The sequence below is a fragment of the Pseudophryne corroboree genome, chromosome 4 (assembly GCF_028390025.1).
Source record: "Pseudophryne corroboree isolate aPseCor3 chromosome 4, aPseCor3.hap2, whole genome shotgun sequence".
NCBI lineage: Eukaryota > Metazoa > Chordata > Amphibia > Anura > Myobatrachidae > Pseudophryne > Pseudophryne corroboree.
This window is the reverse complement of record NC_086447.1, coordinates 227206682-227220460: the sequence shown is the minus strand read 5'-3', so window position 1 is coordinate 227220460 and position 13779 is coordinate 227206682. Positions and strand designations below refer to the sequence as shown.

Genomic DNA, 13779 nt, shown 5'->3' with positions numbered 1-13779 from the left:
ATTGCCTGCTGGGAGGTCAAAAAGCTTTGACCGACTGGTGCAAATCCGCTGTCGCTTCATCATATCCCAATGTTATCCTGTGGACCCTGCCGGAGAAATTACCAGTTAATTAAGTTGACATGTTGATTTATCCATTTTGCACTTAATATTTACAGAAAGAGTATCAATTTTCACAAGAACTAGAGTTCACTTTTCCATATCAAAGTCATACATGTTGGAAGGAACAAAGGACATTGTGTTGTTCTCGATCTTTAGCTAATAAGCACAGTTACTACAAAGAATCAAACCTTCACAAAGTCCACTCGCCATCTTAACAAGAGCTAAACTGATGTGAGTAGAATAAGTGTCACATTTGTATATGGTTAGCAGAGAACAGATACTGTTAATAAAACAAAAAAGTGTTCAGCTGCTGACTGTCTGGTTTAGTTAGTAAGTAGGTGTATTATTGTATGCCCCTTTTTTATGAGCAAACTACATTACATCATCTTATTCCTTTGTCATCTTAGAAATATCCATATATACTTGTCCACCACTCTTTTAGACCTTAGACCAAATTTTGAGCACAAGAGAATTCTATTTAGTTTATTGTCTAATATAGCATGACTAGTGCAGGATGCAATACCAAACACTTAACACCACAGTATTTTTCCATCAGCTATTGATTAATGAAGAGGTGTAGCCTAGTATGGCTGTTAGTTAGGCAACTGCTAAGTATAAAGAACCACCAACATATTTAGATAAGGATTCCCTTATAAACTGAATAGCTTTGTGTGTGCCCACCCCCCTGGTATGAAAACCAGAAGGCTGGCAGACAACTGACATGCTCAGCATCACTTGTACAACCAAGGTGGGGAGAGCCTATGATGCTGAATCAGGTTTCCCTGCAAGGAATTATGGTGACCCTCTGCACCACACAAAGCCTGAGGGGCAGTATGACTTTATTGAAAAGAGTAAAATAGAGGTCTTCATATGTAGTGACACTCCATGTAATAGGGCATTTCTGTAATGAAACACCAATGAGGCAGCAGGCTTAAAAATGAGCAGGAAACACTGACAAAATTAACAGTGTATATTTCTGTGTTACCTAAAGGGGATGAGGATTGAAGGATAGACAGTGCAGTACATATTGTAGATATGCAGTCAAAGGTCAATACCAGATGGTTGATAGGCAATAGGAAGATGGGGTCAAAAGGTTGACGTGCAAATGGTGAACACAAAAAATGTCGACATGTGGGTATTTTCATGTTAATTTACCCCTAACCCTCCGACAAGTGCCTAATCCTAACCCTCCGACAAGTGCCTCACCCTAACCATCCGACAAGTGCCTAACCCTAAGACAAGTGCCTAACCCTAACCCTCCGACAAGTGCCTAACCCTCCGACAAGTGCCTAACCCTAACCCTCCGACAAGTGCCTAACCCTAACCCTCCAAGTGCCTAACCCTAACCATCCGACAAGTGCCTAACCCTAACTCTCCGACAAGTGCCTAACCCTAACCATCCGACAAGTGCCTAACCCTAAGACAAGTGCCTAACCCTAACCCTCCGACAAGTGCCTAACCCTCCGACAAGTGCCTAACCCTAACCCTCCGACAAGTGCCTAACCCTAACCCTCCAAGTGCCTAACCCTAACCATCCGACAAGTGCCTAACCCTAACTCTCCGACAAGTGCCTAACCCTAACCATCCGACAAGTGCCTAACCCTAACCATCCGACAAGTGCCTAACCCTAACCCTCCGACAAGTGCCTAACCCTAACCCTCCGACAAGTGCCTAACCCTCCGACAAGTGCCTAACCCTAACCCTCCAAGTGCCTAACCCTAACCCTCCAAGTGCCTAACCCTAACCATCCGACAAGTGCCTAACCCTAACTCTCCGACAAGTGCCTAACCCTAACCCTCCGACAAGTGCCTAACCCTAACCCTCCGACAAGTGCCTAACCCTAACCATCCGACAAGTGCCTAACCCTAACCCTCCGACAAGTGCCTAACCCTAACCCTCTGACAAGTGCCTAATCCTAACCCTCCGACAAGTGCCTAACCCTAACCATCCGACAAGTGCTTAACCCTAACTCTAAACCTAACCTTAAAAATCATATGTCAATCTTTTCTGTGTCGACCACTTTCATGTCCATGTTGACCATTTATTTGTCGACCATTTAACCCTGTCAACCATCTAGTATCGAACCTTTCGCCTGTCTATGTACGGTCTATCTACTATCCAGATACCCCAAAAGCAGTGGCTACTTTATCTAGAACTAGACCTAAAAATAATTATACAACCAATATCACTTAGAATGAATAGAACCGTTAAGTTAAATACTTGGTGTGAGGAGATGGTTCCAGTTCAGTTACTACATATGTGTCCTCATACAGCTTTGCTGCAGTCCTGCCAAACAGCCCCTCTTGGTACATCAGGCATCTTTTTGCTTCTACTGTTGCAGAAAGTGTCTTATTCACAACGCAATGCTAATAAGACACACAAACAGACAGCTGAATAAAATATGTGCATGCCTATATTCTGTGCGCGACTGCGGCTGTATCTAGAAAACACTAACAAAGCAAATCATATGCAGATACAGCCGCAGACGCACACAGAATATAGGCATGCCGCATTTCATTTTAAACAGCAGTCTGCTTATGCGTGTTATTCACCTTTTGTTGCGAATAAGACACATTTTCAGCATCAAAAGATGCCCAACGCTAACAGAGCTGCACAGGACCTGTCAGCTCACTCACGCCAGGCATCTCCTGCTGCGTGGTGTAATGCGGCAAGATGGACGAGGACACATCTGTACCTTAGACACAGGTTGTTTGGCTTATATTTACAGCACAATGAAGAGATTCAAAAAGTAAAACATTTTTGGTATGAAACAGCTACCTTACTAGATGAAAATACATAAACCAGGAAAGACATAAAGATGCATACACACTTGCCGATAAAATGAACAACGTCGCTCATTCTCTCCCTTCATAAGCGAGGTTGTTCACTTTCTCGGCAAGTGTGTATGCTGGCTACGGTGGCCGATGCGCTGCACCGCAGGTCGTTAACAACCCTCGGTGTTGGCAGTGTATGCATGCTCAATCTGGACTGCGTGACGTCACTGAGTGATATGAACGGTCATATCGCTCAGTGTGCACGGGCGACCACCGACCGCCCGGGCGGGGAAACACTAGATGATGTCGCTCATAGAGCGACGTCGTCTAGTGTGTATGCAGCTTAAGTCGGGTGCAGGAGACAAAACAACAACCAGGAAAGACATAAGTCGGGTGGGGATGCAGTTATGTGACCGCCGGTCACAATACCGACGCCTGCATCCCGCCCCCTCAAAATCCCAACAGTTGGCATGCCGATTAACAGGGATTATTCCCACGATACCCATAGAGTGGGAATAGAACCTGTTGTGAGCGCAGTTTACCACCGTGCCTGCAGCATGGCGAGTGCAGTGAGCCCACAAGGGGCTTCATTGTGCTCGCCCCACCCCCACCATTCTAAACCCCAGAATCCCAGCGTCGGTATAGTGACCAGCGGGATCCCAAACGCCGGTCACACATATCCAACCCGTCGGGTGCAGGAGACAAAAACAAAGGCTTGGGAAATGAAGCACAGGAACTCAAGACTGCTTTCCAGAATTAGAGACAATAATATATTCAGAAATATATTATATATACTTATCCGAGCTGTGAGTCTGGGAGAATCATGCAATGACAACCATATTTAAAGCATTAAGTCCTGCCCATCAATATGTTAATGTGGAAAATTCATAGTGAGGAAAACGTAGCACTGCATTTAAATGAGGGAAAGCAAATCAGATTAACCTTAAAGAACAGCTCTGCTTCTTTCAGATTCATTTTACTGTTTTCGTGAAGAGACACCACTACAGCTACTAGAAGTCCAGGCCGAGTATCTCGGAAGTGAAAAGCCATCTCTGTTGGTATAATCTCTCCATTTCTACGCCTCATAACCAGCCTTGGCTCATCCAGAAAACCACACAGCACCAGCATCTGCAGGAAGAATCAGCATAGATAATGACTTAGTATATGTACTTATAGTCTGTTGCACTACAGACAAGGGGGCAGATGTATTAACCAATTAGCCAATCAGCTCCAATATGTAAATTAACAGGAGCGGATTGGCTGGTGCGTTTATCACCTTGCACTTATCACTGCTTTATCACTTCCTTATGCCTTCTCCAGGCTTAATACATCTGCCCCAAGGTACCATATGTCGCAGAGAAAACGGACTTCAAAATTAGGTTGACCAGATCACTTAGAAGACTGCACTACCAGTGCTCACATAACAGATTTCAATAATAGGCTGGGCACAGCAAACTAACAACACATAATGGCAATGTGACCAGTGTTTGAAGTCAGTATAGTGAATGCAGACCACTAGTCTTCCACTCATAGTATATTTACTAAACAGTGTGTTTTCAAAGCTGTTCAATCTAGCCACACACATATCATGGGTGAGATTAATACCCCTTTCACACTGCCAATGCTGGATCCCACCCGGGAATTGAAAACGTGTCCTTCCCAGGTGGGATCCGGAATTGGCCGCTGCTGCAGACTTCCCAACCCGGCAATATGCCGGGCAGGTTGCCATGGCAGCAGGGGCGGAGGTGGAGGCGGCGCTGGGAGATGAGATCATCTCCGCGCCGCCTCCCCATGCTGTAGTAAACGGGTACCCGGGAGCCCGTTTACGCAGCTACTGACCTGGCATTCAACCCGGGTATAACACCGCTTTATTCCCGGGTTGAATTGCCGGGTCAGGCGATCCGGGATTTCGGCTATGCCCCTTTCACACCGCGCGCTGACCCGTGTCGACCCGGCAATATGCCTGGTCGATACCGGGTTATTTGTGCGGTGTAAAAGGGGTATTTATTATGCTAAGAATTGTCAAAAGCAGCCAATCACCATCAGCTTTTACAGATTGATTTAAAACAGAATTTAAAAAACAACCTGGTTTTGCCTTTTAAAATATTAATGCTTTAATCAGAGCGGCTAAATCGCCGAAATCTTGCGGCTGCCTGCAACTTGCTGGCTGTTACATATAGCCTGATGTGGTGCTGAAAAAGGGTTATCAAATGTATGAATGCTGGTTTCCAAGAGATTTCTATAAACTTTAACATGAATATCAGAAATCAATGTGACCTTAATTGTTTTACACATTTTTATGGAACTTTTTTTTTAAAAGGAAATATTAATGGCACTTATGTGTATATGGAGTATGGGAGGATAAATACTCTAGGAACGGACTTCATAACATAGACTCTATAGTCACTTCCACAACGGTCAGGGATCTCACAAATGTAAACTCTCAGATGGCAATTACTAACACTGCCAAATGTGCACAAATGCAATTACATTATGAAAACCAGAGATTTGCATTCATGGCAACAATAACTCCTTATAGATAAACAGAAGGTAATTACTAAAAAGTTGCTAGCATGCAAAAGCATATTTTACCCTTCAGCAGTTGTATCTAGCTCATTCAGGGGAAATGTATCAAACCTTTGGAGGGTAGTGAACTGGAGAAGTTGCCCATAGTTATTTCATAGACTGTGCTATATAAATGATGGGTAGGTTGCTATGGGCTACTTCTCCACTTTATCTCTCTCCAAGGTTTGATATATCTCCACCTGAAACTAGTCCAGTAAAAGTACATGCTGTGTCTCACCTCTGAATGGCGCTGAATTGCTGCCTCATACATCTGGAGGTCTTGCATCCTCAGGGCCATGGCTGCCTTTGTAAGCGAAAGAAGGCCTGAGGGGGCCGAATTTTCTAACTTTTCCAAGAACTCCACAGACTTTGTGGGACAAGCGTTAGTCATACAAGGACTACACAATACATGAGGCAGTTGGCTCGGTTCTGTGGCATTAAAGATCTGCAACACTTTCAAGGCCATTTCCTAGTAAAACAAATACACGATTATTACCTATAAGAGGTGAATTTACCAGTCATCACGCTGTGATTAGAACAGTAGAAAACATTGGAAAAGATATTATGTGATTATTAATGCTGGCCACCAGCAATAGTTATATCTGTGGAAGCACTTTAAATGGGATGCGGTCAACATCCCGCCGGACGGAATCCCGGCGGTCGAAATACAGACGCCAGAATCCCAACCGGCACAATCCCAACATATTCTCCCTCCGTGGGTGTCCACGACACCCATAGAGGGAGAATATAACAGTGTGCCGAGCGTAGCGAGGCGAGGCACCGTGCCCGCAGCGTGGGGAGCGAAGCGAGCATGCAATGGCCTGCATTCCGCTCACCACCCCTGTCGGGATTGTGTGGTCGGAATTCCAGCGTCGGTATTTCGACCGCCGGGATCCCGTCCAGCGGGATTACGTACTGATCACCTTTAAATGTCTTTGGAACGCTTACAGCGACATACTTTTCAACAGTTGTACATTTTATAAAGGATAAACTAAACATTATATGTGGTTTAATCACTCCCATTAATGTGCTATTGAACATAAAATATAAGTTGATCCTATCCAAAAAAAGGCAGTTTAAAAACAAATAATCCTATAAATATTTTATAAGTGAGATATTGATGGGTCACTACTGCTATTGGCACATTACACAATAACAAAACAATCGTTTATACTTCACTCAGTTGTTCATCCAATTCTTCAAAAAGTGTGTGTTTGAGGTAAAACATAAAGCCTTTCCCATAGTCCTGCGTTAGATCTTTGCAAAGTATACGGTCTACAATGTCAGACACAGACAGGCAAGACATCTTGTAGTAAGGGAGTGCCAAATGGGAGTTTTTTGTGTCCAACCTAAAAACCATGAGAGATCATAAAAGCATGTTTTACGTCAACAATATGAAACACTACATATATAGTAGCCACTTCCATACTGTACACCCACTGGTTAACACAAATATCTAGTTAGCCAATAATATAGCAGCAACTCATTGCATAACATGCAGACATGTTCAAGAGATTCAGCTGTTGTTCAGAACACTAGAATGGAGAAGAAATATGTAACTTTGGGGCTAATTCAGAGATTGACGCACAGGAGCTGCACTGCATGTGACGATCTGGTAATGCAACGTCGCTCGCAGAATAGAATACTTGTCAGAATTATGGATACTGTTACATTCATTCTAAAATATAGAACTCAAAAGGTATAGTTTAGTTTCTTTCCTTAGTACTGCAAGATTATTATTCCAGACATTTTATGGTCTGAACCTACATTGTCATGGTATTTATTTATTTGCCAACAGTCAGGCAATTTCATATCTCCTGGGAGTAGCCCACTAATAATTATTTCTCTGTGTTACTCTGACAGAGTGTAATGCTGGGTACACACTTGCCGATATGTTAGTACAGCCGACAAGCCATATATCAGCTGAACCATCGACGAGTGTGTACAACAGACATGTCTATAAATGATGTAGTTCACAGATATATCAGATCGGCTCTGTAGCACAGCTGATACAGATATGTCATGCAGATACACTGCTCAAAAAAATAAAGGAAACACTTAAACAACACAATGTAACTCCAAGTCAATCACACTTCTGTGAAATCAAACTGTCCACTTAGGAAGCAACACTGATTGACAATCAATTTCACATGCTGTTGTGCAAATGGAATAGACAACAGGTGGAAATTATAGGCAATTAGCACGACACCCCCAATAAAGGAGTTGTTCTGCAGGTGGTGACCACAGACCACTTCTCAGCCCCTATGCTTTCTGGCTGATGTTTTGGTCACTTTTTAAAGCTGGCGGTGCTTTCACTTTAGTGGTAGCATGAGACGGAGTCTACAACCCACACAAGTGGCTCAGGTAGTGCAGCTCATCCAGGATGGCACATCAATGCGAGCTGTGGCAAGAAGGTTTGCTGTGTCTGTCAGCGTAGTGTCCAGAGCATGGAGGCGCTACCAGGAGACAGGCCAGTACATCAGGAGACGTGGAGGAGGCCGTAGGAGGGCAACAACCCAGCAGCAGGACCGCTACCTCCGCCTTTGTGCAAGGAGGAACAGGAGGAGCACTGCCAGAGCCCTGCAAAATGACCTCCAGCAAGCCACAAATGTGCATGTGTCTACTCAAACGATCAGAAACAGACTCCATGAGGGTGGTATGAGGGCCCGACGTCCACAGGCGGGGGTTGTGCTTACAGCCCAACACTGTGCAGGACGTTTGGCATTTGCCAGAGAACACCAAGATTGGCAAATTCGCCACTGGCGCCCTGTGCTCTTCACAGATGAAAGCAGGTTCTCACTGAGCACATGTGACAGACGTGACTGAGTCTGGAGACGCTAAGGAGAACGTTCTGCTGCCTGCAACATCCTCCAGCATGACCGGTTTGGCAGTGGGTCAGTAATGGTGTGGGGTGGCATTTCTTTGGGGGGCCGCACAGCCCTCCATGTGCTCGCCAGAGGTAGCCTGACTGCCATTAGGTACCGAGATGAGATCCTCAGACCCCTTGTGAGACCATATGCTGGTGCGGTTGGCCCTGGGTTCCTCCTAATGCAAGACAATGATAGACCTCATGTGGCTGGAGTGTGTTAGCAGTTCCTGCAAGACGAAGGCATTTATGCTATGGACTGGCCCGCCCGTTCCCCAGACCTGAATCCAATTGAGCACATCTGGGACATCATGTCTCGCTCCATCCACCAACGCCATGTTGCACCACAGACTGTCCAGGAGTTGATGGATGCTTTAGTCCAGGTCTGGGAGGAGATCCCTCAGGAGACCATCCGCCACCTCATCAGGAGCATGCCCAGGCGTTGTAGGGAGGTCATACAGGCACGTGGAGGCCACACACACTACTGAGCCTCATTTTGACTTGTTTTAAGGACATTACATCAAAGTTGGATCAGCCTGTAGTGTGTTTTTCCACTTTAATTTTGAGTGTGACTCCGAATCCAGACCTCCATGGGTTAATAAATTTGATTTTCATTGATAATTTTTGTGTGATTTTGTTGTCGGCACATTCAACTATGTAAAGAACAAAGTATTTAATAAGAATATTTCATTCATTCAGATCTAGGATGTGTTGTTTTAGTGTTCCCTTTATTTTTTTGAGCAGTGTATATCGGTACATCTGCCTTTGTGCAAGGTCAACCCGGCGACCGAACGATATATCAGCTGCAGAATCCACTGAACATGCCACAAGTGGACTGGCGTATTCAAATGGCTCTGCTGGCCAGACATATCGGGTCTATGATTGGGAAGGGAGTATGCACTAGATTGATTGTGTGTAAACCTTACCAATCGGTCGGCCGCACTGCTGATCCGTCAGCAAAGTGTGTTCCCAGCCTAAGGGATTAACAGCAGTATTAACTATTAACAGCAGTAATTCACCACATGGCAAAAATGGGTATGTACTGCGACGGGCTATCAAATTATAGTCCATTTTTACCATGCCCTAAATGACCTTGGATCACACAGAAACGCTTAGGTTTCGTGAAAAGCCGCAAAGCTATGTGTTTCCCCAGCAGTCATTACAGCTTTTGAGATGACTTATCGGGGATTTGGGTTTGCAGTCTGAGGTAGGCGGACCAAGCACCCGGTAAGTGCCAGCGGCCGAGATGGATAGGATAGCCCCAGTCGTGCTAATTAGCTGCGGTAATTAACCATAGCTAACTGCCTATCTGCCCAAGTCTTTGTGAAAAGAACAGAAATAGATATTATAGCTATAATTCGGAAAATATCCTGCCACTCTTCTATATGATGTGACTAAATTGTACACCATGTTATACTCTATTTGATTTGTAAGTTCATTATTGTAGTCATCTGCAGTATATGCATATTTGTTTTTTAGTGTGTGTTAATATGAGCTTGTAAATCTCTACACCAAAAGTATCTGTACTGGTCAACGGCTGCTAATCCTTTTTCCGAAATCTCATTAAAAGGAGATTTTGGTCTTACCTATAAAATACTTTTTTCTGAAGCTGTGGGGGACACTGGGATTGCGGGGTATGGTGATCAGGAGCACTGCGGGTACCAAGAAGTTAACTTCTTGCAGTGTGCTGCAGAGGCTCCTCCTCCCCTATAGCCCGCCTGCTCATGGGAAGACAGTTGTCAACTTAACAAGCCTCAAGAACAGGTATAGGAGAGAAAAAGTCGAAAGAAAACAGACACATACACTGCCCTGGCCAAGAGAACCGCGTCACGGAGTGCCAGAAGAAAGGGCCCCTCACAAGAGGGAGCGTGAGGGTGGGTGCCCAGTGTCCACCACGGCTTCAGAAAAAAGGATTTTACAGGTAAGACAAAAATCCCCTTTTTTTCTATCAGCCTAGGTTGATGGTTCTCAAACTTTTTTGAATCACGGCACCCTAGAGTATCAGAATCTTTTTCACACACCCCTAGGCCACAAGTTTCTTATTGAGAATTTTTTAAATATTTTAAGCAAATTGTGTTTACATGAGATAATTAGGTTTAATTATGTGGTGAGGGACAAGATTTTCTTATGTTTGGCCACATATCTTATGACTGACAGCCACCAGCACTGGCCATAAATAATTTTAATTGGTCCTGGACCACCAACCCAGGGCACCACTGCAAGTTTCCTGAGGCACCCCAGGGTGCTACAGCACACAGTTTGAGAACCACTGGACTAGGTGGACACTGGATCTGTAGTACGTCCCAAAGTTGTCACTTTGTGGGTGGGAACGCTTCCGAGCTTCACTGAGGACACAATGCCCGAAGGCCGCATTGCAGAGGCGAAGGTGTCAAGTGAAAGAATTGAAGGAAAGAGTGGGCAGAAGACCAGGTAGCCGCCTGGCAAAGCAACTCAGCTGAATCCACAAGGCAGATTGCGCAAGAAGGGCCAATCGACCTACCAGCTAGTAAATGTGTAGCCAACACACCGTTTGTTTAGAGGCAGGTCAGCCTCTCATATGGAGGATCAGAAGAACGTCAAGAGAGACTAATATGCGGAAGGACTGTGATCTGCGTGCAGAAACCCGGAAGGCACGTTTGACACCAGGTGACCAAGTACTCATACAGGTTGTCCAACGCGGAAGGAGACCAGGATGGAACCACAATCTCCTGATTAATGTGGAACCGGGAAACTACCGTAAGAATGGTAACCAAGTCTAGTGTGCAGAACTGCTCGGTTGGAGTGGGAAACCAGGAACGAGGACTGGCGAGATAAGGTGCCCAAGTCGGACTTGACATGATGATGTAAAGCCCAGCAAGAACACAGTCTTCCAAGTGAGCCAATGGAGAACAACAGAAGGCCTAATTCAGACTGGATCGCAGCAGCGAACGCAGTCTGAAGCCCTATGCGGAGTGCGCACCCCGGGAGCCCAGTGAGAAGCTAAAAGCATCTCAGGGCTGCAATCGCCTCTGCCTGACTGACAGGCACAGGCAGTCGCGGGGCGGGAGGGGGCATGCCAACGGCATTAGAACACCGTTGGCGAGGCGCAGTCCGGACAACGCAGGCGTGTCCGGACTGTGTGGGCAGCAGTGGCTGCGTGATGTTACACGCAGCCTCTGTGATCTGGGACTCGGCGAGTAGCGGCCTGCCAGTGCGCAGGAACTGTGCTGACAGGGAGCTACTCAGCGGTTGCAAAAGCATCGCCGCTGTGCAATGCTTTTTCACCCTTGCGAGGGAGTAGGGTTAGACATGCGGGGCGGACTAGCCCTGTGCTGGGCGTCCCCCCACATGTCTGAGAAACTGATCGTAGATGTGCTAGATTTAGCACATCTACGATCAGATCTGAATTAGCCCCAGAGTCCAGGAGCTCAACAGAGCCCACTGAAGCATCCGGAGGACCAAGGACAAGCCCCATGGATGTACAGGAGGGACACAGGGAGGCTGCAAAGGCAGCAACCCCTGCAGGAAGGTATGAGCTGCTGAGGAATTGACCACCTTACTCTGGATAAGGACGGAAAGGGCAGACTCCTGTACCTTGAAGGAAACCAGGCGAAGACCCAAATCCTGAACCAAACCGGAGTAAAGGAAGGGCAAAAGCCTAGCCACCCAATATATCAATGGATCAAACGACGGGCAGCACCCTAAGTAAAGTACCATCATCACACCCTATGATATATGTAAGCAGAAGAAGAAGAAAGGTCCTGGCTGAGAGAATTGCACGGATGATGGTGTCAGAAGGGCACCGGGCCCTTAAGACCAACTGTTCAACAGCCACCCCTTCAAAGCCAGATGGGAACAGACAGGGTGAAGACATAGCCCCTGGGACAGAAGAGTTGGAAGAAGAGGCAGGCGTAAGGGAGGCTCTACAGACCGACCGCGGTGGTCTGTGTACCAGGTCTGTTTCGACCAATACAGGGCGACCAGGATGGCCATAGCTGGTTCCTGCTTCAGACGCCACAGAACTGTTGGAAACAGAGCGATCATGGAAAATTTTATATTATGTATGTTTGTTATGTTATGTATAAACACACACATATATATATATATATATACACATACGTATACACACACACACACACACACACATACTGTATATATTCGGAAAGGGCCAGGGAGCTACCAGAGTGTCCACCAGATACACACTTGGATCCCTGGTTCTTGATCCAGAACAAGGAAGCTTGTGATGCTGACGTCAGACCATCAGAGCTATGTGCAGGTAAAGGTGGAACACTGCCAGGTGCAGGGACCACTCTCCGGAAAGGATGGCTGAGGAAGTCCTCTTTCCAGTGTTGGACTCCTGGAATGTAGATTGACGACAGAGCTTGCAGGAACGTTCTGTCCACCGGAGAATGATCCAGACTTTCATCATGGCGGCGCGACTTGTGGTGCTGCCCTGATGGTTGATGTATGCAATCAACATCATGTATACATCAACATCAATGTATACATCATGTTGTCCGTTCGGTTGCCATGAAGGAGTGTTGCCGCGTGGCAGAGCGCCCTGTATATCGCTCAGCAATTCAGGGCATTGATAGAGAGAGTCACCTCCTGTGCCGACCAGTGACCCAGGAAAGCGCAGAAAGCGCTGATGGTCCTGTTGAATATGAATGTGGAGGAAGGCATCCAGAATATCCTCGGAGGCCTTCCGGTTCCAGTGCTTACCGAAAAGAATGGAGAGACTCCATCCTGAAACTGGGAATTCGAAGGAAGAAGCTTCTTCAGGTTGAGGATGGGTCGGAAGGTTCTGTCTGGTTTTTGCACTAAAAACAGATTGGATTAGAAACCGGTACCCCTTTGAGGAGAGAGGAACGGGGTAATGACCCCTGCCGTCAGGAGGGAGCAGATGGAAGATTGAAAAGCAGCGGCTTTTCAGACATTCACTGCGGGTTTACAAACTTGGGCAGGTAGCTTCGAACCATCGTTACACAAAGGGGGCGACCCGGCACCGGTCTAAAAATAGTTTTTGATTACAGAAAAACCAAATTTGGACAATTTTCAAGTAAAATCTTTAATATAATGTCCAGTTTGGGGGTGCGCCCAGAGCCAGTGACATATGCATAAACAAAAGGGAGAAAGAAGAAGGCTCTTGTGTGGGCGCACTCATTAATGGTAGTTAAATAACTAGAATGAATAACACTAGGTTGATTAGTCAGCAGATAAAACAAAATTTATTTGGAAATATTAAGAATATAATTGCCCCTGGTTGAGGAGATGTGAATGATCCCAGATAAAAATGTTCTGGTCCTGCCTCAGGAAATGAGATGGAGAGGGGTAGAGACACTGCAAGTCATAAACCCTTTCTCACCCGGCCAGTACAGATGATCTGTGTTAATGAGATCAATTAAGTCAATTGATTTTAGATTCTGTCATAATCCTAATGAAGGAATAACAGCTATTATGGCAATGAGTAATAATAGAAACAAATCAAAGGATATA

General features: G+C 45.8%; 1 protein-coding gene across 2 annotated transcripts in view; it reads right to left on the bottom strand.

Moving 5' to 3' along the window:
- Positions 1-13779, bottom strand: part of HPS3 (HPS3 biogenesis of lysosomal organelles complex 2 subunit 1) — a 113858-nt gene that overhangs the window by 41528 nt on the left and 58551 nt on the right. For both annotated transcript variants that reach the window (XM_063915954.1, XM_063915955.1), the window contains 3 exons: positions 6613-6787; positions 5677-5907; positions 3816-4001 (listed from right to left, as the gene is read on the bottom strand). In XM_063915954.1, coding sequence (XP_063772024.1) covers positions 3816-4001; positions 5677-5907; positions 6613-6787 — 592 coding nt within the window. The remainder of the gene's footprint in view (positions 1-3815; positions 4002-5676; positions 5908-6612; positions 6788-13779) is intronic.